Here is a 21888-nt window from a genome sequence, read left to right as displayed (position 1 = left end):
CTATGAAAAGAAAATTCTTTGTTTATTCCTAACATCAAGCCATACAGACACAGCCTGTATATATGAGCAGCACCGGAGGCCCAACATTGGAATTAAACCAACAACATAACAGGACACTGAAGATGGAGACATGCAGGTGGAGAGCCCAGGGGACCACCAAGCCATGGGGCTGGTTACTCCCCTGAAAGCCCTCCCCTCATCTTTTAACTAATTTTAATATCTTGCCTCTTAAATTTTAGAAGCCCAAATCTCAAGAGTACATCTGATTTGTTTTGACCATGTCATATTGGAGAAGTCAATGATGCTAGGAATGGTTAGTGCAGACATGTCAAACACAAGGCCTGGGGGCCGGATCTGGCCTGCGAAGTGGTTTCATGTGGCCCGCAAAGCCATCCTGGAAACAGTGAGGGAACGGCCCCCACTGCCTTGGCCCTGGCCCAGAGACCCTCAGATCTGTCCCACTCCTGCCCAGGCCCCCATAGGCACCCTTGATGCGAACGATGTAGAGCTGGCCATGCCCACCCAGTAGGCCGTATGCACTCTAGCCACGCCCACCCAGTAGGCCACGCCCACCCTGGCCATACCCACCTGGCCCCTTGAGGGCAACCGCAATGCTGATGCGGCCCTCAATGAAATTGAGTTTGATACCCCTGGGTTAGTGGAACGGGCAAGCAAAGAACAGGCTGGCTTGACAACATCAAAGCTGATACAAAGATGAATATCCAACACCTGAAAGAAGCTGTGCTTGACAGGGTAGCATGGGGAACACTTGCCTGTAAAGTCACCAAGAACTGGACTCAACCAAATGGTTAAAACAAGAACAATATATATTGCTTTATATTTTAACATTTCATTGCACATCGCCCAGAGTTCCCCTTGGAGAAAGATAGGTGTTACGAAAATGTGAAAAATAAATAATAAATAAAATATATTAATGGGAAGACTGCTACAATAATGTACAGGTAGTCCTTGACTTACAACAGTTCATTTAGTGACCATTCAAACTCATAACATCACTGAAAAAGGTGACTTGTGACCGTTTTTCATAGTTGCAACCTTTGAAGCATCCCCATGATCATGTGATCAAAATTCAGATGCTTGGCAACAGAAGGTCTCAACCTTCTGACAAGCAAGTCAATGGGAAAGCCAGATTCACTTAACAACCAGGTTACTAACTTATCAACTGCAGTGATTCACTTAATAACTGTGGCTAGAAAAGCCATAAAATGGGGGCAAAACTCACTTAACAAATGTCTCACTTAACAACAGAAATTTTGGGCTCAGTTGTGGTCGTAAGTTGAGGACTATCTATATTTCAAATTTCATTTTGTCATTATTTCAGAATACAGCAGCCCCACATTCAAGACTATTGTCAGTATTGATAATAGCTGTACACATATCCATACTGGAATTTATGTAAAGAGAAATGTGGATTTTCAGTAATGAGGTGGATAACAGGCACTAAAAGTCCAAAGTTCATATAAGAGACAACACCTGCCACTGGATAATTCCAAAAATTACAAAATGCTTTCTACATGTTTTGGGAACTCTCTAGGTCTAGGTACACAGAACTGTATAAGTTTGTAAATTAAAAGAAAAACCAGTGCTTCTAAACATCAAAATTTCATGTCTAATGGGCTTCCAGGATATGCAACATTTTCATATACTTGTACAACAAAGGAGCAGAATAATTTATCACTCTGGGAATTCTTTTATAGACCTGATCCATAGGCTAGGAACTAAGTGTACAGCTGAAAGTTGTCAAAGTATATCATGCGGACATTTACAATTGTGAAGAGTGGGAAGACAGAACTAGCCTGAGTTCTATCTGTTTAGCCCTGAGGAAAGAAATTTGTTGCCTCCAGATATTTTCAGTTATAGTTACAGTTCCCATTGGCCATGCTGGCTGAAACTGGTGGAAGCTGAAGTCTCCAACATCTGGAGGTTTAAAGCCCATGAAAGTCAAACACTGGCATGTTTGATATGCACCACAGGATCGGGATGCAGGGAAACAACTTTCATATTACTTTATAAAAAGGTAAAGGTAAAGGTTCCCCCGCACATGCGTGCTAGTCGTTTCCGACTCTAGGGGCCGGTGCTCATCTGTTTCAAAGCCGAAGAGCCAGCGCTTGTCCGAGGATGTCTCCGTGGTCATGTGGCCGGCATGACTAGACACCAAAGGCGCACTGAACGCTGTTACCTTCCCACCGTAGTGGTCCCTATTTTTCTACTTGCATTTTTACATGCTTTCGAACTGCTAGGTTGGCAGAAGCTGGGATGAGTAACAGGCGCTCACTCTGTTACGCGGCACTATATACTTTATAGTTCACCTCAATTCTAATTTGAACTGGTGGTGAGTTGTGAAGCTTTTGCAGTGCATACATATGAAGAAACTTTTCAGGAACGGTGGAGAGAAAAGTGTTCTCTGCCCAACCATTACTGTAAGAATCCTATACCCAGCTGTTTGAATCCTGAACAAGAACATTCTTTTAGAGGTTGACAGAGCAAATATTTTTAAAGTGGGCTTCTATTAACATATAGTATCTGTTAGGAACAATTCTTGACTGGAAAAAAAGGTACCGTATTTTCTGGCATATAAGACAACTGGGCGTATAAGACGACCCCCGACTTTTGAGAAGATTTTCAAGATTTTTCATCTTATATGCCGGAAAATACTTACATGCCAGTTGCCAAGTGTCCGACACAAGCCCGATTCAGCCCCGTCTGATGCAGATGGTGCAAAGCCTCCCTTTTGAAGCCCAAAGGGGCTTTTCCTTCCACCCGCCCTTTGGAATAAATGCAAGAGCTGCATTCACACGACGCGCTCTTCCAGGCCAGACTCTGCAAACGGCACGCCAGAAGCCGCAACCACCACGGGAACTCCGAGTCCCCGCCTTTCGGCAGCCTGCACAGCTAAGCGCAATCTGGCTTTGAGAGCACATTTGCAGACGGAGCAGCCACCGTGTCTGGAGCCAAGCCCCGCCCAGGAGGCGGTTGGCCAGGCGGGCCCGGAAGACGTGCTGGAGAGCCGGGCTTGGGGCGGTCATGTCGAGGCCGGCTGGCGAGGGCCGCTGCGTGGTCTGCGGGCAAGAGGGGCGCCAGGCCACCAAGTACCACTGTCCAGACTGCCAGGAGAGATAGCCGGTAGCAGGGCGTGCTCTGCTTATGCTCAGATGCCGCTTGGGCGAGGAGGAGGGGCTTCCTGCCGCTCCCGGGGTATGGCATTTGCAAGGGGGAGGGGAAGGGGCTTAGAGGCTCTTGGGGGTGGGAAGGGAGAGTCACGTTGGAGTGGGGACTGAACTAAGGAGGCTTGAAGTTGCTTTGCAAGAACAGGGGCGCTCAATTGATTTATGTACTATTTTCCGGCATATAAGACGACTGGGCGTATAAGACGACCCCCCAACTTTTGAGAAGATTTTCATGGGTTAAAAAGTCATCTTATACGCCAGAAAATACGGTATCTACTGTAAAAGATATCAAGTCTACAACTTGTGGTGGAGTCACCAGCCTTGGCTGAGAGGTTGAGGAGCTAAACATGGTCATACTTGGTTAGTACAGTACTTGTTTTGAAGACCACAGGAAATAGCAAGGCTATAGGCTAGACTGGGGAGCTGAAAAAGCATCTTGGAATAAACAAAGCAAAACACTTCTCATTACCCTAAAAGTAACAGAATAACAACAGAGTTGGAAGACACCTAGGAGGTCTTCTAGTCTAGCCGTCCCCAACCTTTTGGGCACCAGGGACCAGTTCTGTGGAGAGAGATTTTTCCACAGATTGGAGGAGGCATGGTTTCATATGCTGCTGCCTGCATCCCACAGATGGGGCTTTGCTTCTTTACACAGACTAGTTTCTGGCATTTTGTGGACTGGTGCCGGTCCACAGACCTAGGGGTGGGTGGGGGTTGAGGAATCCTGTTCTAGTCTAATCTGTTCAAGCAGGAGACCCATTTCGGACAAATGGCTGTCCAGTCTCTTCTTAAAAACCTCCAATGATGGAGCACCACAACTTTTCAAGGCAAGACATTCCACTGATTAATTGTTCTCACTGTCAGGAAATTATCATGTCCATGACATTAACAGGAGTTAAACTCAACCTGAGGAAGTACTGTTTTTTAAATGTATCAAAAAGTGTTACAGTATATACTTTCATCAATCAAGCCCATTTCCTGAAGAACTGGAACAAAAGTAAACAGTGATAAACAATTTCACACAGATCACTTCAAAAAGTTTAATTTTCTTTGTGAAAGGAAACCATCATCTTCTGAATGGAAATGATGGTTTCCCTGCTTATGTGAATAGTTGCTGTGCTTTTATTCTACCTATTAAAGTTTTATTCAGAATTATTTGCATTTCATAGCCACATAAGTGACCTCACTACTTTAATTTCCTCTGCAGCCATATACATCTTCCAACTGACTAAAATTTCATGCAGTTGATGGATTTTCATCCATGAAAACACATCTGCCAAATGAGGGTAATTCTTCATTCAGATGATGAATTTTAATACATTAAAGATTATGCTCAGTCTGTTTTTGCTTTAGGAAAGTTGGATATCATTCTGCCAAAACCTCAAAATAAGCCAAATTTACAACCAGTGGTAAAGAAATGTCCTATCAAGTTTAAAAATGGGCAATATAAATAAATATTTCTATTCGTGCAAAAAATCCAAGGAAATGCAAATATCCTTGGGACTCTAGAGACAATTTGCTTTCCTTTGCATTTTCCATGAGTCCAGAGGATTGACTAAGAAGAATTATCATAACAGGCCAGGAAATTAGACAGAAAGTAAATGAAGTTCAACAATGTCTGACAGGAACCATTACGCACTCAAATACATAAATAAAAGAACCAGAAGAGGGAAAGGAATTGTTGCTACTAATATATGAAAGTTTTAGCAGCAAAGGCAGATGAGCTGAACTATCTCCTATGCTAGGGGAAATAATTTGGGGACAGTTATAGACAGATTCCAAATGTGGAGAACACTCTGGCAAAATAACTATGGACAAAATGCTTCAGTGGAAACACAAACATTTACAAGGCACCAATTTACTACAATTCTATCTTCCACCCACTCTAGTCTCCCTCTGTGGAACACTCCTACCTCTGCTTATCTCTGTCCTGTTTCTGGGAAGGTGGACATAACTGCTAAGCAAACTATTGCAACCTCCCATTATTTTTAAATCCAAGGATTTTAATTTAAAAAAATCGGATGAGTCAAGCAGCATGAAGAAGCCAAGAGAAGTGTCAATGAGCACATTGGTAGTGTGGGCACCATGTGGTGGATTAATGCAATACTGTGGCCCAAAGGACCACAGAAAGACAATCCTGGATCATATCAACAGATGCACCAATCCCAATAACCCTGAAGTACTAAATGTTGTTTGTTTGTTAGATTTATTTTATATCTTTCCTCCAGAAGTTCAAGGTGGCCACCCTATGGTCCATCCTATTTTTTTCCCCACAGCAAAGAGTCTAATCTGAGAAAGTCATTCTCAAAATCACTCAGTGATCTATGGCTGAAAATGGTCCATTGCTCTGGCCAGTCCTAGTTAGCCCTCTGGATTGAGAAAAATGTATTATAAAGATCTTGCATATAAATAATACACCATAGATCAAAGCATAAAAAACTTGGATTCATTTAAGCATGCTTAAAAGATAATACACATTTCAAATATTTTCCAGTATCTCAGAGAATGAAAACAAGACCATAATACTGCAAAAGCCAAAAGCAAGTAATGGTCTACATCTAGTTTTAAACACACAATGATCTGGGCAAGAGTGGCAAGAGGAAACAACACCATTAGAAAAGTTACTTCTATTATGCTTTAGTATTATACCTGCTTATGTGGGAGTAAAATACACTTGCAGCATACTTGCAGTTCCATTGAAATGTTCCTATAATTGGGTTACAACAGATATGTGGCACACGGGTGTCTGCACTGCGCAGTGACCTCACACATTACTGTTCAAATGACATATACAATATTCTGTAGATCATTCACAACGTGACATAACACAATACAAATTTCATAACTTGCATCATTTGCTTCTAATGATGCCTATGTTGTTGCATAATAAACAAGTAAATGTCCATGCATACAAGCATGGTTTTATTTCAAATATTTTTAAAAGAAAGTTTCATGTAGATTATGTTGTATATGAGACTATAAAATGCCTGTGTAAATGTTCGGGAGAGTTGATTTATACAGTTATCATAAGCATAATTTCCTGTCAATAGCTACCAATTGAGTGGGATACCCCTTGAAGCTTCATTTCTACAATGCCATTCTTCCGTAAAGGATTCTTATTCTCATCATAACTGGCTAGCTGTTAGAGCTAACAACTTGTCTTTTATGCTATACCAGGTGCACTCATTGCCAGGTTATTTCAAGGACCAATGCTGAGTATTTGCTTGAATATTAAAACGTTGAAGAGCCTGGAAACCATAATTTCTTAAAGGTCCTCTCCCTTCCTTACAAGAGTCCATTCCTCAAGTCATCACTGCCATTTTTGCAACTTGTTTGACTAAATGCCATCTGGCCTTCACAGCAATTACACCATATCTGTGGGAGCAGCTTTGGAGTACAGTTCAATACAGTCCTCGACTTGTGACTGGTCACTTAGCAACAACCCTTCCCCAAAAGGTACTTACAATTGGGTTTCACGTTAAGACCACTACAGGCTCCCAGGATCTCCCCCCACCTGAGACACCCCATGTTCCACTTAACAACCGGCGCATTCATTTTATGATTGCACTGGGAGAGCAGGGATGGGGGGGGTTCATTAAGTGAGGCAGTTCAATGGAGCAGATTACATTATGGGCTGTAACTCAAGGAGTACCTGCACAGCAAAAATGAATTCCTTTCAGAGGGTCTTGGGGTATGTGATCATATTGCATTTATCAGGCTTCTGTTAAGGCAAGATGAATTCTGTTCACTTTTGATATATCAAGACATATAAATTTATTATTGGTTCCAAATTGCATTAGTTAATGAATGTTCATTACAAAGTTACAGTAAGAAACAGCAATGTTGTGCAATGTTTTAAATATAGGTATTTGAAAAGATTGAACTATTTTAAGTTATCAAGTTAACAAGAATAAAGAGAATCACGAATGGATGTGGCATGAATACAATAGTGAATAAACAGTATGAAAAAAAGGAGTAAATTGAGGTGATCTGGGCAATATCGTGAAAAAGAATGACTTGTGAAGCAAAATATACAATGTGAAAGTGAATGGGTGGAAAAGAAAGAAGACTGAGAAAGTTGTGGTTGAATGGGGTTGAGGAGAAACTGAAAAGAAACAAAACCAATGTATAGACATAGTGGGAGCAAGGATAGCTTCCCAAGACAAAAAGACACAAGTAAAATAGTGTTGATACAAACTAGATTTAGTTAGGCATCCCTCTGATTTCTTATCTCCCACTTTTGATATTTTTCTGTTCTATTTTTTACTCTGCATTTTGCATAAAGTTACTTACCCCAAAAAGCATGAATATCTATGCGTGCGTGCACATCACGTGCATTTTGAGAATACATTTTAATACATTCTAGTAGCTGCTTTAAAGATTAAATTAACATACACTTCTTTAAATTGAAAGTAATAAATTTTTGTTTGGTTTTGCTTTAATCAAGTATGTATGTAGGGCGGTTTGTTATTTTTGAATTTCATTTACTTTACATTGATGGACATCCATACATTAGAAATTGTGGGGGGGGGCAGTCAAGTGTGAGATGCATGTATGCAAGGTAAGCACTTTCTGATTTTGCTCAGAACATTTAAAGAGAGAATTGTAGTCAATGGCCACGTGGGGAATTTTGAGACTATGACTTTCTTGCGTGGAGGGGGAGAGGTTGTACAATTACTTTTTAACAAAGAAGGAAAGTGTCCAAGCTTTACGGATAGCATCAACAGAGAGGTCTAGGGACATAAAGCCTGGAGAGAACAAGATAAAGAGATCCATAAGCATAACTAGTGCTCCTTAGTATTTTGCAGGTGACCATCATTTGATAGCAATTTCCTTTGATGGATAAGCTACCTCTACAATGTTCAGATTTTAAAGCCATACCCAAAACAGCACACCACTATTTGTCAATCAATGCAAAATTATAGTGAGGAAATAATGGTATTCTTGCCAACCATATGCACACCTGCAAAACAATTTGGGACACATTGTTTGTGCTAAGATTTCATACCATGTCGGGATTTGATTAAATTCACATGATATCCTAAACCGCAAACCATTTTTACAAGCCACATTGACTGAATTCACACAACAAATTAAGGCAAAAGCAGTAAGAACCAACCAATCTTGGTTTTTCTCTCTTCTATTCAGCTGAAGAGGTCCTGTCACATAGTATAGAACCAAGGTTACTGAATTTTCAGTAGTGGTACCCCAATTTTGGAATTCTTTCCAAAGAAAAATGCTAATTCCCACACTAAATTCACGTTAATTCACCACCAAGAATCTATAGTAGCAAAATCTGTATTATATGCATAATAACTCAGAAAACTAAGAAACCCCTTGGTATAGTAACAAGAAATATTAGTACTTGGTAAAGATACCGCTATCCCCTCAGTAATATTATAAAAAGGGAATAGTTGCCCAAGTTCCCAAAAATTAAACATATCCTTCTAGCCCATCTGCTAGAAGTAAAATAATTTTTAGAAACTGAAATTAGACTGATTTTGAACAGCATTAATTCAGGTCAAAACTTACTATCAAATCCTTAAATAGCTTATGCATTTTTGTTTTCATTTAATATAGTTTCAGATGTTTCATTTAACATTATTAGAAATAGCCTACTGTTTTGAAACTGTTAGAATAATTGAAAGGCTGGACTTTCCAAACTTTAAGAAACAAAGACATGGATTTTAGTTTGGGGAGTTTAACAAAATGTTAATGTTAACAGTACCATTATCTTTTTTCTGAACATGTATTATCCTGGTTACACAATCAGTTTTAGCCAGTCTACATTGCATATAATTCAACTGCGAGCACATCCCCACTAATAATCATGAAGACTCTTCAGTTCGTAACTGATCCTGAAGATACAATAGTATATTAGAAACACATAAGCTCTGGAAATGGAAACTTGGATTCATGTCTAATTTTAGCCATAGATTTGTTTTTGTAAAATTAGACAAGATACAATATGTTGCAATGTTTTTCTGTACCTCATTGTAGCAGTTTCTGATTTCTAAGAATTCTTCGTTTGATTACTGAAATGGCTCTAGAGTACTGATATTATAACCCTTCATGTTACATATACTCAGTGTTAATGCTCGGGAAAAACGAACAAAGAACTATGTTGGATTATTGTATTTACATATCCCAAAAGTGCTTTTTCAAGAGGCAACTTGACTTTGTTTTACTTTGAAAACGTTTCACTTCTCATCCAAAAAGCTTCTCTCTCATCTGAAGCTGAAGAAGCTTCTTGGATGAGAAGCAAAAGGTCTTAAAAAAAAACCAAGAAATAGTAGCGCAATATTGGAAGAAGGAAGAACTGCCGACTATAGAAGAATGGACTTTAAAAGTCTCCAATTTGGCGGAAATGGCAAAGATTTCAGCGTATTTGAAAGACCAATCGCAACAGTATATTGTGGAGTGGAGAAGATGGATTGATTATATCCAGAATAAATATGGGTCTAAAAAGTTTCACTTAGCATTTGAATAAGTAGCGGATTTATATGATGTATAACTAGCTTGTAGTTATTTTATTAAGAGTTAAAGTGCGATAGAATTTAATATTTTATTGTTGTTTGCATATTTTAGATTATGTCTGTTTTGTATTTTTATACCCTGTATTTAGCTCTGGGAAGTCGGGGAGGGGGAGGAGGGGAGGGGAGAGTTGGGGAGGTTTGGGGAGAGGGGAGGGGGAGGGGTTTTGTACTCAAAAATGTACTGTAAAACTTTTCAATAAAAAAACCCCCAAGAAAGTCCAATTGCCTCTTGAAAAAGCACCTTCGGGACAACCATGTCCTGGATGACTGAGAATCTTCATAGAGGTTTAGCTTTGTATTTACATGGTTTCCACTTCTTCACTTATGGGTTACCTGTTTAATTCACTGTTCAAGTTTCACATACCTCACTGAATCGTAAACTGACTACCTGGGCTGGATTGGCAAAACATGCTAAAACACACTTATCTAGCTTGTCATTGCAGACATGGACCCTGTATTGCTATCCTACTACAGGAGCCTTAGGAAGAAGCACATTTTGAAAAATAGTTTTGGGGAAAGGGTGAAACACTTCCCTCCACTGGACCAAGATTTTGACCCTTTAGTTTGCATTCCCAATGTTGTGAGTGGGAATATCAGTATATTCTATGGGAGAATCCCTACAAAATATGATATACTGAGTATGTTAACTAGGTAAGCACACTTATAGGGTAAAAGCAAAAGGAGAATTCAAGAGTACTAGGCAGTTAAATTACCAAGTTGGTTTGTATCACCCAAAGTCAATTGAATGACTATAGTTCCCATTACTTATTCTCAGTTTCATTTATGCCATACTTTCATTTGCCAAGATTTAGCATTATTATTGTAGACTGTGCAGCTGTAGGAAGCTAAATATGAACATATGTCTTATTTTTAAATATCTTAAGGGGAAAAAACCTTCTTGGTATAATGTGTTCAGTTTCTGCACATCTTAGAAGCACATTTAGTTTTATCCATCAAATCTTACTTGAGTCAGATATTCTAAGGAAAGCATGGTCTTTTCTTTCGTTCTTTTTTTTTAGTAATTGGTTTTGCTGTAAATAGCCAAACAGCACTTCAGATTCAATTCCAAAAAGGTGTTGCAGAGTTCATGGGGATGAGTCGTCTTTCAGCGTGCAACTTTTAAAACCACCACTCTTTTCCTGAAATCCATGTCAAAATTCAACTCAACCCTACAGAACAAATACTAAAGAATAACACTGGAGAGGAATCTTAAATTAACCTATTTCTCTTTGTCTGATATTCCTATAAAACAAGAGGCTCTTAAAAAAGAGCTGCCTGCTTTATCCCCTGCTACTATGAAAGTAATGAGAGTCAGTGTTTGAATATCACTTCTTCGGAAATGCTGCAGCAATAGTGTTCCTTTAAGAATTTCCCTACTTCTAGGTCCTCTGAAAATGTTCTTCGCTTTGTTTCTAAAAGCAAACCTGCCCCATAATTGGCATTACTGGAAGAAAGGATATGCCTTATCTGATAGCCATGCAGATATATCCTCTTAACAATTCCCCGTTCCAGAACTTCAAACTTCTACAATAAAACCATGAAATCTGCTCACAGTGTAGGAAGGTTTCATGATGACAATATTATGAGCTTTCTTTTCCCAGGTGTGATTAAAAAAATGAAGTAAATATTCATAAAGATACCAAATCTTACTAGCTCTGAAAATAAATCCAGATGAATTATAGTTTCTAAGTTTTTTTTAAAATGTCTTATACTGTAGATTACAATACATCATAAAAACCTTATTTTCTGATTTTTTTTAATTTATATCTAAATAAGCAGTATTTTTATCTACATGGTATTATCACTTGGTAACCAGTTAGTGTGGCAAAAGTTATTTATTGCAATCAATAGATTGCTATATGCTTTAGAAATATTATTTACATGGGGAGTATTATTTTTCCCCAAGATAAAATTCTCTTCCTGTATATGCATGTGTGTATTGTTAATGTAGTTAATTGTAACTGTCTTACCAAGTTGCCAAAACTATGAGTTACATTTTTTTTTTCTGACAGAGTCACAAGGAAAAACAAAAGTTTCTCTCACAAATCAACATCAGGTCCTGGTGCTCCAAGACTGAGTTTTGAATCTCTGTCACCGTATCGTTTAAACAACTGCATTTTATAAAGGCAAATGTTATGTTATAATGTCAAAAGATACTTCTGGGCACATGCGTGCAAGGCTGCACACCTAGAAAACACGCACCTCCCTGGAAATATTTATTTCAGACCAAACATTCACAAAACCAGGCTGCTAAACCACGGGATACTGCTAACCTGCAGCTGCAAATGATCCATAACTAACCTCCTTTTTATTCTGTTTGATTTCACTTTCTCCTGCATATGACATTGCGGATTAAAATTTACCCCAAGTTCTTATACAAGTTTTCCGCATCTTAACTCATCGGAAAAGAATGCGCTCGATACGTTATCTATTAATCTGGGCGCCTGGCTTTTTAAAGGAATATGCTGCTTTAAACCAGCAGTTTGCGGTGGACACTAAAACCAGGAAAAGAAACACATGATTACAACGGGGCAAAAAAACCCCACTATACTGATAGATAGATAGATAGATAGATAGATAGATAGATAGATAGATAGATAGATAGATAGACAGACAGACAGACAGACAGACGATAGATACAGACAGACAGATAGATAGACAGACAGATGATAGATAGATAGACAGACGATAGATAATAGACAGACAGACAGACAGATAGATAGATAGACAGACAGACACAGATGATAGATAAGAGAGATAGAGAGATAGAGAGACAGACAGACGATAGATAATAGACAGACAGATAGACAGACAGATGATAGATAATAGATAGATAGATAGATAGATAGATAGATAGATAGACAGACAGATAATAGATAGATAGACAGACAGACGATAGATAGACAGACAGACAGATACACAGATGATAGATAATAGATAGATAGATAGATAGATAGATAGATAGATAGATAGATAGATAGATAGATAGATAGATAGATAGACAGACAGACAATAGGATATTTTCCCTCGTTTCAATCTGCCAAGATACATGTCCCAACCCCAGTCTCCACCAACTTCTAGAATTTCAAGACCGGTCCACAAGCGATGCTGCTCGGAACACCCGAAGCTCCTTTCGTTTCTGCAAAGGTTGCGCAATCTCTCTCCCTCGCCTTCCCAAGCGGACGGAGCCGAGTGTCAATGGACTCCCCAGGCGGAGGAGGATCAGAAAGCGCACAGCATCGGCGAGGCTGCTCCCGCTCGGAAGTTGGACGCTTCTTTATGCCCCGAAACTTTTTTTCTTTCCCCCCCCCCACCCCGTGGGCTCCCCAATATCCCCGTGGCGAGCGACGCCGCGCTCGGAAACCTCCCCCCCCCCAAGGCAGCCAATTTAAACTACCCCTTCGGCGGCCAGGTACCTCTTCCTCTTGCAAGTTGGCCTCGGCCGGGCTGAGCTCTTGCTCGCTTTTGCCGCTGTTCATTGTCTCCTCCGCCGGCCCGAAATGCCCTCTTCGCCTCGCCTCGCCCTCGCCTCGCCTTTCCGCGGCGCGTCTAGGGCTGAGGGGGGGTCGCAAAACGGGCAGGCGCGGCGAGGGAGGGAGGGGAAGCGGCGGGGCTCGCGCCCTTTGGCTACCGCCAGCTGCCTCAGCAAGCGTGCAGAGGGGGTTCTTGGCGGAATGGCGGAGCGAGAAGCCCCGAGCGTGAGGCGGAGAGCGGCTGGCGGTTGCCGCTGCTTTTTTTTTTTTTTCCCCCTCTGGAAGAAGGTGGGGAAGAGTCCCAGCTTTTTTTGCCTGCGCGCCTCGAGTTGCTCTACTTGGCGGAGTGGGTGTCTCCCTCGCCTGGCGCTGGCTTCTTGGGACGCCGCCGGGGCGCGGAGGAAGAAGAATTTCGCGCGCGCGTGCAAAAAAAAAATAAGATTTCCCCCTCGAAAACCCCCCGGCCAGAGCACGTGAAGTGTGACCTCGAGGGTGGAGATTGGCACAGCAGAGGAGGAGGAGGAGGAAGGAGGCGCTTAAAAGGCTGATAACTTTTGAAGCCTTAATGCCTTTGCCGAATTAGCCTATCAGCTGTCAGGGTTTCTCCAACCCGGCCGGCCTGCTTCTCTGAGCGCCCCTTTCAGGCCAGCCTTTTGGAAGTAGGGGACCCATTTTGATTGGATGCCACGAGGGATACTTCTCGAAGGTGCTTTTTCAACAGGTTTCAGGTCTAAGGTGGCTCCACACCCATTTGCGCCACTCAGGGGACCCTGAGGATAAACCTCCAAGTGGCCCCGAGGACTGTCTAAAACAGGGGTCTTCAAACTTGGCCCTTTTATGACTTGTGGACTTCAACTCCCAGAATTCCTCAGCCAGCATGGCTGGCTGAGGAATTCTGGGAGTTGAAGTCCACAAGTCATAAAAGGGCCAAGTTTGAAGACCCCTGGTCTAAAAGAATGCAAATGGCCAGCCGTCTGCAAGGAATATAAATCCAGGACCAAAGACAAGACAGGGAAGGATGAAAGAAGCAATGTTATCTACAAAATCAACCGTAACCATTGCAACCAATCCTACATGGGACAAACATCACGTCAATTGAAAACCGGGATCCACGAACGCTGGCTGGCAGTCAACGCCACGATCCCAAAACCTTAATCGCTACGCTGACATTAAACAACACCAGTTCGATTGGAGCAATAGTACAATCATCAGCCACGCTACCAACCGCCACGCTCGTGAGTTCATCGAATCCTGGCCCTCCACAAGCAATTCCATCAATAGACACATTGATCTATAACCAGCCTACAAACCCCTCAGAATCCAGATCAACCACACAGCCAACCAGAGACGACATCAACCCTCAACCAACCCACGCAAGCACCCCCCCAGAAGTTCACCTCCCAATGACCCTGACCTGATGTAACCTCCCCATCACAAGACCCATCACAAGCCCCTCTCTGATGACTCATCACAAAGCCCTCATTTCACACACCCACACCCGAAGCCCTTATAAACAGAAGAGCACTGACACAAACCTTCACCCTCAATATAAATCCTTCCATTCCCCACCATCCATTCAGAGCTGAAGAAACTTCTTGGATGAGAAGGGAAACGTCTTTCAAAGAAAAAAAAAGAAGAAAAAGCACCATCCGGGACCTGGAAGACAGAATCTCCATAGACATGACGGATACAGGTAGTCCTTGACTTACGACCGCAATCGAGCCCAACATTTCTGTTGCTTAAGTGAGATGTTTGTTAAGGGAGCTCTGCCCCATTTTACAATCTTTCTTGCCACAATTGCTAAGTGAATACTGCGACTGTTATGTGAGTAACATGGTTGTTAAGTAAATCTGACTTCCCCACTGACTTTGCCTGTCAGAAGGTCACCAAAGGGGATCACATGACCCCGGAATACTGCAACCGTCATAAATATGAGTCAGCTATCAAGCATCCAAATTCTCATCGTGTGACCATGGAGAATGGTCTTAAGTGTGAAAAATGGTTATAAGTCACTCTTTTTTATTGATGTTGTAACTTCAAATGGTCACTGAATGAATTGTTGTAAGTCGAGGACTACCTGTACTCACAAAACGGCTGCCTTGGGAGCATGGCCAGTCACAAAACTGCTTCTTGAAAGCCAAGCGTGTGACATTGCTCCCACTACCCCCTCAAGCCTGTTTCCTTCCTGCACTGTTTGCTGTCACCTGGGTTACCTCCCTCAATGCTCTTGCAGGTGGACACATTTCTAAACAAATTGCAGTTATCCACTCTTTTTAACTTCCAAGAGGGCCTGTGGTGTTTACTTTAAAATGCATTTTATCATGCAGTGCTAGAGCTTTGTTTTGCTGCATGGCAACTCCCTACTATTTTTTAAAATTAATTTATTCCTCTTCCCCCCCCCCAATAAGTCAGACAGAGTACCTAACAGATGACAAGAAAAGTGGATGAGGTGCCTTCCCTTCTTGCATCAGTTTATGTTGCCAAAATAAATCTATCTCATGTAAGACACACTGCCTTGGTGGAGCAGTGGGCTAATGCCTCCTTAAGTAACACCAGCTGCCTGCAATTATTGCAGGTTCGCATCCCACCAGGCTCAAGGTTGACTCAGCCTTCCATCCTTCCGAGGTAGGTAAAATGAGGACCCAGATTGTTGGGGGCAATTAAGCTGACTTTGTAATAATGCCGCTTGGGGTGTGTGTGAAAGCCCTAATAAGCAGGCATATACATAGAATGAAGGCTACTGCTAAGCTTGTAAGCCGCCCTGAGTCTTCGGAGAAGGGCAGGATATAAATGGAATTAAAATAAATAAAAATAAAAATATATGTGGTCAATGTTAGTCCTTTTTTCTGCAAAGGAGAAAGCAGCCCTACCGGCAAGAAAATCATGCCCCGCTTATATTTGACATGCATGCAATGTTGCAGTGTTCCTCTTAGTTTCAAAGTGAAGTGAATTTGAGAAATAAACATCTACCTGTAGTAGTAGTAGTAGTTAAAACTACCCCTGCTTCCTGCCTTGGTTTGCAAAAATTAGTAAAGTTTATCTTCATACAACCACCGTCTCATACAGCAACCATTTTCATCACCATTATGATGGTGATGAAAAAGTAGCTTTGTAATCAATCCTTACATTTCTGATCTTTCCCGGTGTGTAAAGCAAAGGAAAGCTGAAGTAAGATCATAAGCACATTTTCACTTAAGTAACTGCTTCACTTTACAATTGAATTCCTAGTCCCAGTTATGGCCACTATACGAGGATTACCTATAGGTCTTTTAAAGAATTCCATGATTTACACTTCTTTCAATCAGTAGCACTTAGGATTGTTCCTAATTATCAAGTTATTATTATTATTGTTCCTAATTATTATTATTGTTCCTAATTATCAAGTGACGCTTATAATTTTTATACTTTTTCTTAGTGACAAATTAGAACCAATTCTAAAGCAGTCATTAAAAAAGAGAAGCTAATTAATTCTAAAATATGTGTCAGAACATGCTAACTTGGTTCAAGTAGTAAATTTAGGCATGAACCTAAAATGTTGCCCCCCCAAAGAGAGATTATCCACTGCAGCCTTATACAATTCATGACCCTGCCTTCTAATCAGTTTCTGGGCAATATCACACCAAACATGATGAATAATTCAAAACATTGGCAATGTAGGCATGTAGAACAATTATTCATCTTCAGAGATGATCTCCTTTGTGGCTTTTCCTGAGAATAATGTCTTTGGGCATGTCTTTATCCAATCAGTGGGCATATCCAGATCAGGAACTTACAGAGAAACACAGGAGGGAGATGCCCTTGGGAAACAGTAAATCATAGTGTATACATATTCATATATATATATATTCCTTTCCCTGAACAAGAATGAAGTATGACTCCAATTCAGAAAAAAAAGTGAATAAGATGTGATGTTTAGAAAACAATGATGTAATCATGTTGGTTAGCTTAAGTTCATGACCTTCCCTGTTATTTTTAATTATAATGTCTAAACATTCCAATAAATAAAATGATTCTCTTGCTTTGCTTATGTCTTTTGCTCTAGTGAGGTTTGTTAATGTGATGTCTGTCTTTCCATCACCAAAAATAAATCTAGATGTTCAGAAAGGATATGTAATGATTCTTCATTTCTCTGGGACTCTTTCATGCATAGTTTATTGATGGGAAAGAACATGCAACTCCTTTGAAATCCTTGCAGTTTGTAAATTCAATGTGTGTGAAAGAAGGCTGCATCTTCAGCTGCCTTATGAGAGAGAGGGGGGGGGAGAGAGGGAGAATACACATTCAAAATGTAAATTGAAGCATCTATTTTTGATGTAGGCATTTCAGCTTCACAATATTTTACTATGGATCAAAAGAGTGTTTAAAATAGGCTCTTTTAAGAGCTAAAACAGACCTAGGATGTGTGGCATTGGACTCCACAACTGGAAATTCGACTGTTCTTTACTGAAAGCCACCATGAAGGAGGTAGAAATTTCAGAACAATTTTCTATATGGAGGAAGATTTTAGCCCTTTCCCCCTGCAAACCCCACTCTCCCTTTAAAATAATTATTAGCCCCACATGGAGAAATATATGGATACATACAGTATATGCTTTTTCCAGTCATGGTAATTATGAAAATGATGCAGGTAGGTATAAGAATTTAAACCAGCTGCACATGGACAATGTGAAATTTGAGCGGGCCCCGAACAAGGAGTATATATCGGAAGTGGTGACCCTTTGAGAGCTGTATGCAACGAAATTTTATTTTGATGTATGCCGATTGGTGTACATTCAAAGTGACAATAAAGTTATCATCATCATTAGAACATTAGAAACATTGCTGTTTTGTTTTGGCAAAACAGATGACCTGCATCACATCTTCCCTGTATATACACGTACAGAAGAATCCTGTCTAAGTTTTAGTCTATATTCCTCATTCAAGTGTGATGCTTCAGAAGCCAGATAAGATCGTCCCCATGTGAAAGGCATTTACTTTGTACACTCCAGAATTCTAGAAATTAGGGAAGGAAGTAAATGAAAGTTCCCTCAAGATTCCTTGGCCATGATACAAAAGGTGGCATTTCAAGCAAGATGCCACATGCTTAGTCATCTTCTCAAGATTGCTAAAAGTACTGTAGATCTTCAAATGAATCAGATCCACATATAGTAAAAATGAATGGCAAATCACTGCACATGTCAAACAGTACTACGAGGGAAAAGAATGGGAGATACTAACCAGTACTGAATCCAATGCTTCAGGATCCAATGCTTTAATGACTCTTTTTTTTCCAGAATAGCAGGATCAGAAAAGAGTCAAGGCAGGGGCGGGGGGAACATTTTATTTTATTTTATTTTATTTATATACCGCCCTTCTCCCTAGGGACTCAGGGCGGTTCACAGGGCATATAAATAACAATACAATACAATACAAAAGTTAAAAAAGATTAAATCAATGCCCAGTTAAAAACAATAATACTATTCTAACAACAATTTAAAACCCAAATCCCCCGTCAGGCCAGACCAGCTAATTCAAATAAATGGGTCTTCAGGCCACGACGGAAAGTTCGGAGGTCTGATGCCATCCGGAGCTCCACCGGCAGTTGGTTCCACAAAGCCGGGGCACCCACAGAGAAGGCTCTCCCCCTGGGGGCCGCCAGTCGGCATTCCCTGACTGGAGGCACCCTGAGGAGGCCCTCTCTGTGGGAACGCACAGGGCGGAGGGGAGTTGACGCCGGCAGCAGGTGGTCCCCGAGGTAACCTGGACCCATGCTATGTAGGGACTTAAAGATCATAACCAAGACCTTGAACCTCACCCGGAAGACAACTGGTAACTTGATAACTTGATAAGACCAGGGCTTTTTTTTGTCATAGAACGCTCAGAACGGAGTTCCGGCACCTTTTTTGGATGGAACCTTGTAGGGTAGGCAAGGCGGGTTGTATGATATGTGTGAGTTTCGGCACCTTTTTCTTTTACAAAAAAAGCACTGGATAAGACTGGCACTTTCTGGTAATCTGCCTCAGTAGTTTATAGGGATTGTATGGGATTTCTTCCTGTTGTTGGAGAGTGCACAGTTCTTTTGTTGATCAAATATCTAGGAACATAAGGAGCAAGTCCCCAATTCTTGGACTGTAATGCCAAACAGCCCGATTAAAACAAAGGCATCTGATTCTACAGTAAGTGAGGGGCAATCCCTGTGAATATAGATAGAGCTTTCCTTTTCAGAGATGTAGTATATCACGCTGGGAAGACTTCAGCAGTCTAATGGAGCAGACCATATTAGGAAGTCAATGGGGAGGCTAGCTTTTCTTAATGACTGGAAGACAATTTCTTGTACGTTTTTGCTTGGGTATTGCCAGTATTTATATAATTGCCAAACACTTGTCTAGTAAGTTATAGTATTTACAGTTATAGTTTTGGTACGTTTCCCAACTCTGTCTGAATAAATGTCATTACAGTCTGTTTTCTCTGTTCCGCTCACATAGTTGAAGTTGATTAGGTGTTAGTGGAGCGACGTCTCCCACAATCATTGCCTCATAAAGAACAAAGAAAAGACCAAAACTGAACTATGTGCAATATGGAGCAGGGTTGTTGTTGTTTTTTTGTAGCAGAGAGCCTAATGCTGCTATGAATTCCATGTTTTACGCATGTTTTGATATATCTCCAAACAAAGAAATAGTTTAAAATCACAAATGATATATCAGCTAAAAGCAATATGTGACACAACAATAGAAACTATAGCTAATACATCTATAGCAGATGAGACACCAAAATCAGTTATTATTATTAATGTTATTTTTGTTTTCACACAACTACCTTGATAATTAATGCTCTAGTCTAAGAAAAAGACAGGGGATTCAACATGTATTTTTCCTGGCAGTGTTTGTTGCTGAGATAACATTCATTCTTGCAGGTGACAATAGCTGGTATCCTCCTAGATTAATTGTCTTATGCCATTCTTTTCTGGAGTGCCTGAATCTGAAAAAAATGATGCCAGGAAACTACTGCTTGGCCTCAATATATCTATCTATTCTGTGAGGTTGTTGCAAGATCCTGTCTTATTTCCCATTTACATCTTTTTCAAGTAAAGTTAATATTAAGACCATAAAAGTTATCTTAGTTTTTCTTACATAAATAAGAGAATATTGAAGAAGAAGAAAATCAATGCATATGACTAAAATGAGATACGAAAAGTAATCTTACCCAAGACTGCCTAAACCTGCTCTATTACTTGACAAAGCATCTTGAGTGAGGCGGTAGCCATTGCAGTTGCCCTATTATTACAACATTACATTTTTCTTACGCCCAACAGACATTTCTTCTGGAAGTTAGACTTCTTATTTTTAAAGAGGGGTTGAATGCTCCTTGAACCCAGCCCCCTATTTTCTCTTTGTCTCATGTAATAAACCATAATTGTACATTGCCCAAAGTCCTTCTTTGAGAGAGATAAGTAAAGGTAAAGGTTCCCCCGCACACGCATGCTAGTCGTTTCCGACTCTAGGGGCCGGTGCTCATCTCCGTTTCAAAGCCAAAGAGCCAGCGCTTGTCCAAGGACATCTCCGTGGTCATGTGGCCGGCATGACTAGATGCCAAAGGCGCACGGAACGCTGTTAACTTCCCACCGTAGTGGTCCCTATTTTTCTACTTGCATTTTTACGTGCTTTCGAACTGCTAGGTTGGCAGAAGCTGGGATGAGTAACAGGCGCTCACTCTGTTACGTGGCACTCGGGATTCGACCCACCAAACTGCCAACCTTCTGATCAACAAGCTCAGCATCCTAACCCACTGAGCCACCGCATCCCTGTCACATGTAATAAATTATAATTGTACATTGCCCAAAGTCCTTCTCTGAGAGAGATAGGGAGTACAAAAATGTGAAAAATAAATAAATAAAATAAATGAAAGGTAATGACAGTGTGAACATTTGATCAACCAAATCCTCTTTAATATCCTGTCTACTTCCTCAGGTCTGAGAAGCTGACATTCTTACCCAAAAAGAGAGGAGAGAATAATTTTAAATTTAATCTAAATTATATAACTTTTAAAATGTTAAATGTTAAAACATTGTATCCTCCAATTCTACAATTCTGTTATAAATACTTATGGAGAATAATAGATGTTGACCAACTCTTATTATGTCCAATAACCAGATAGAATTTTTGCAATTTAAAAATATTTTTTTGGCTTTGCTTATCATTTTTATTTTCAAATACAAAAAAAAAAATGATTATGACTAAATGGTCCTAGAAGTACAGAAGAAGAGAAGGATCTCTGACCTCTAGGCAGAAGTATAAGCTCATTCAACACTCTAGTGCTGGCCAAGGGAGTAAGGGACTCTGGTTAGTTTCTTGTACTGCTGTAATCTTCTGTATGCCAGACAGGAAATAATTGTTGAGAATAACAAAGGAATGTCCTTAGGTAATAGGAAATAGATCGCAAAACAGGATGAATTGTTAACTGTCAATGTAAGATTGCAATGCTAACACAGTTACCTTCTGCACTCTAAAAGGATTTGCAGCAATGACATACTGTATTAGTTGGTGCCAGAAGTCACTAATCGGGTTTCAACATATATGCATGCCACTGTCTGTTTAACTATGTTTTGTTAAATAAATCCTAACTGGTTGATCTTATCTAACACTGAAAACCCTAAAGAACCATTTAATGAGATGCATGAATGTGGCCACTGTTTATTAATAACTCTTGTTATAC

The 21888-nt window shown here is 40.5% G+C and overlaps 1 protein-coding gene across 4 annotated transcripts in view; it reads right to left on the bottom strand.

The window, feature by feature from the left end:
• RBPMS (RNA binding protein, mRNA processing factor) overlaps positions 1–13413 on the bottom strand; it is a gene marked incomplete at its 3' end in the record, with an annotated part of 123406 nt that extends 109993 nt beyond the window's left edge. For all 4 annotated transcript variants that reach the window (XM_083357301.1, XM_083357302.1, XM_083357303.1 and 1 more), the window contains exon 1: positions 13141–13413. In XM_083357301.1, the coding sequence (XP_083213427.1) occupies positions 13141–13203 (63 nt within the window). In that variant the 5' untranslated portion in view covers positions 13204–13413. The remainder of the gene's footprint in view (positions 1–13140) is intronic.
• Positions 13414–21888: the final 8475 nt, after the last annotated feature.

Source organism: Vipera ursinii (assembly GCF_947247035.1).
Source record: "Vipera ursinii genome assembly, chromosome: 2".
Lineage (NCBI taxonomy): Eukaryota > Metazoa > Chordata > Lepidosauria > Squamata > Viperidae > Vipera > Vipera ursinii.
Note: the sequence above shows the minus strand (reverse complement) of the source record. Positions and strands in the feature narration are given on the sequence as shown.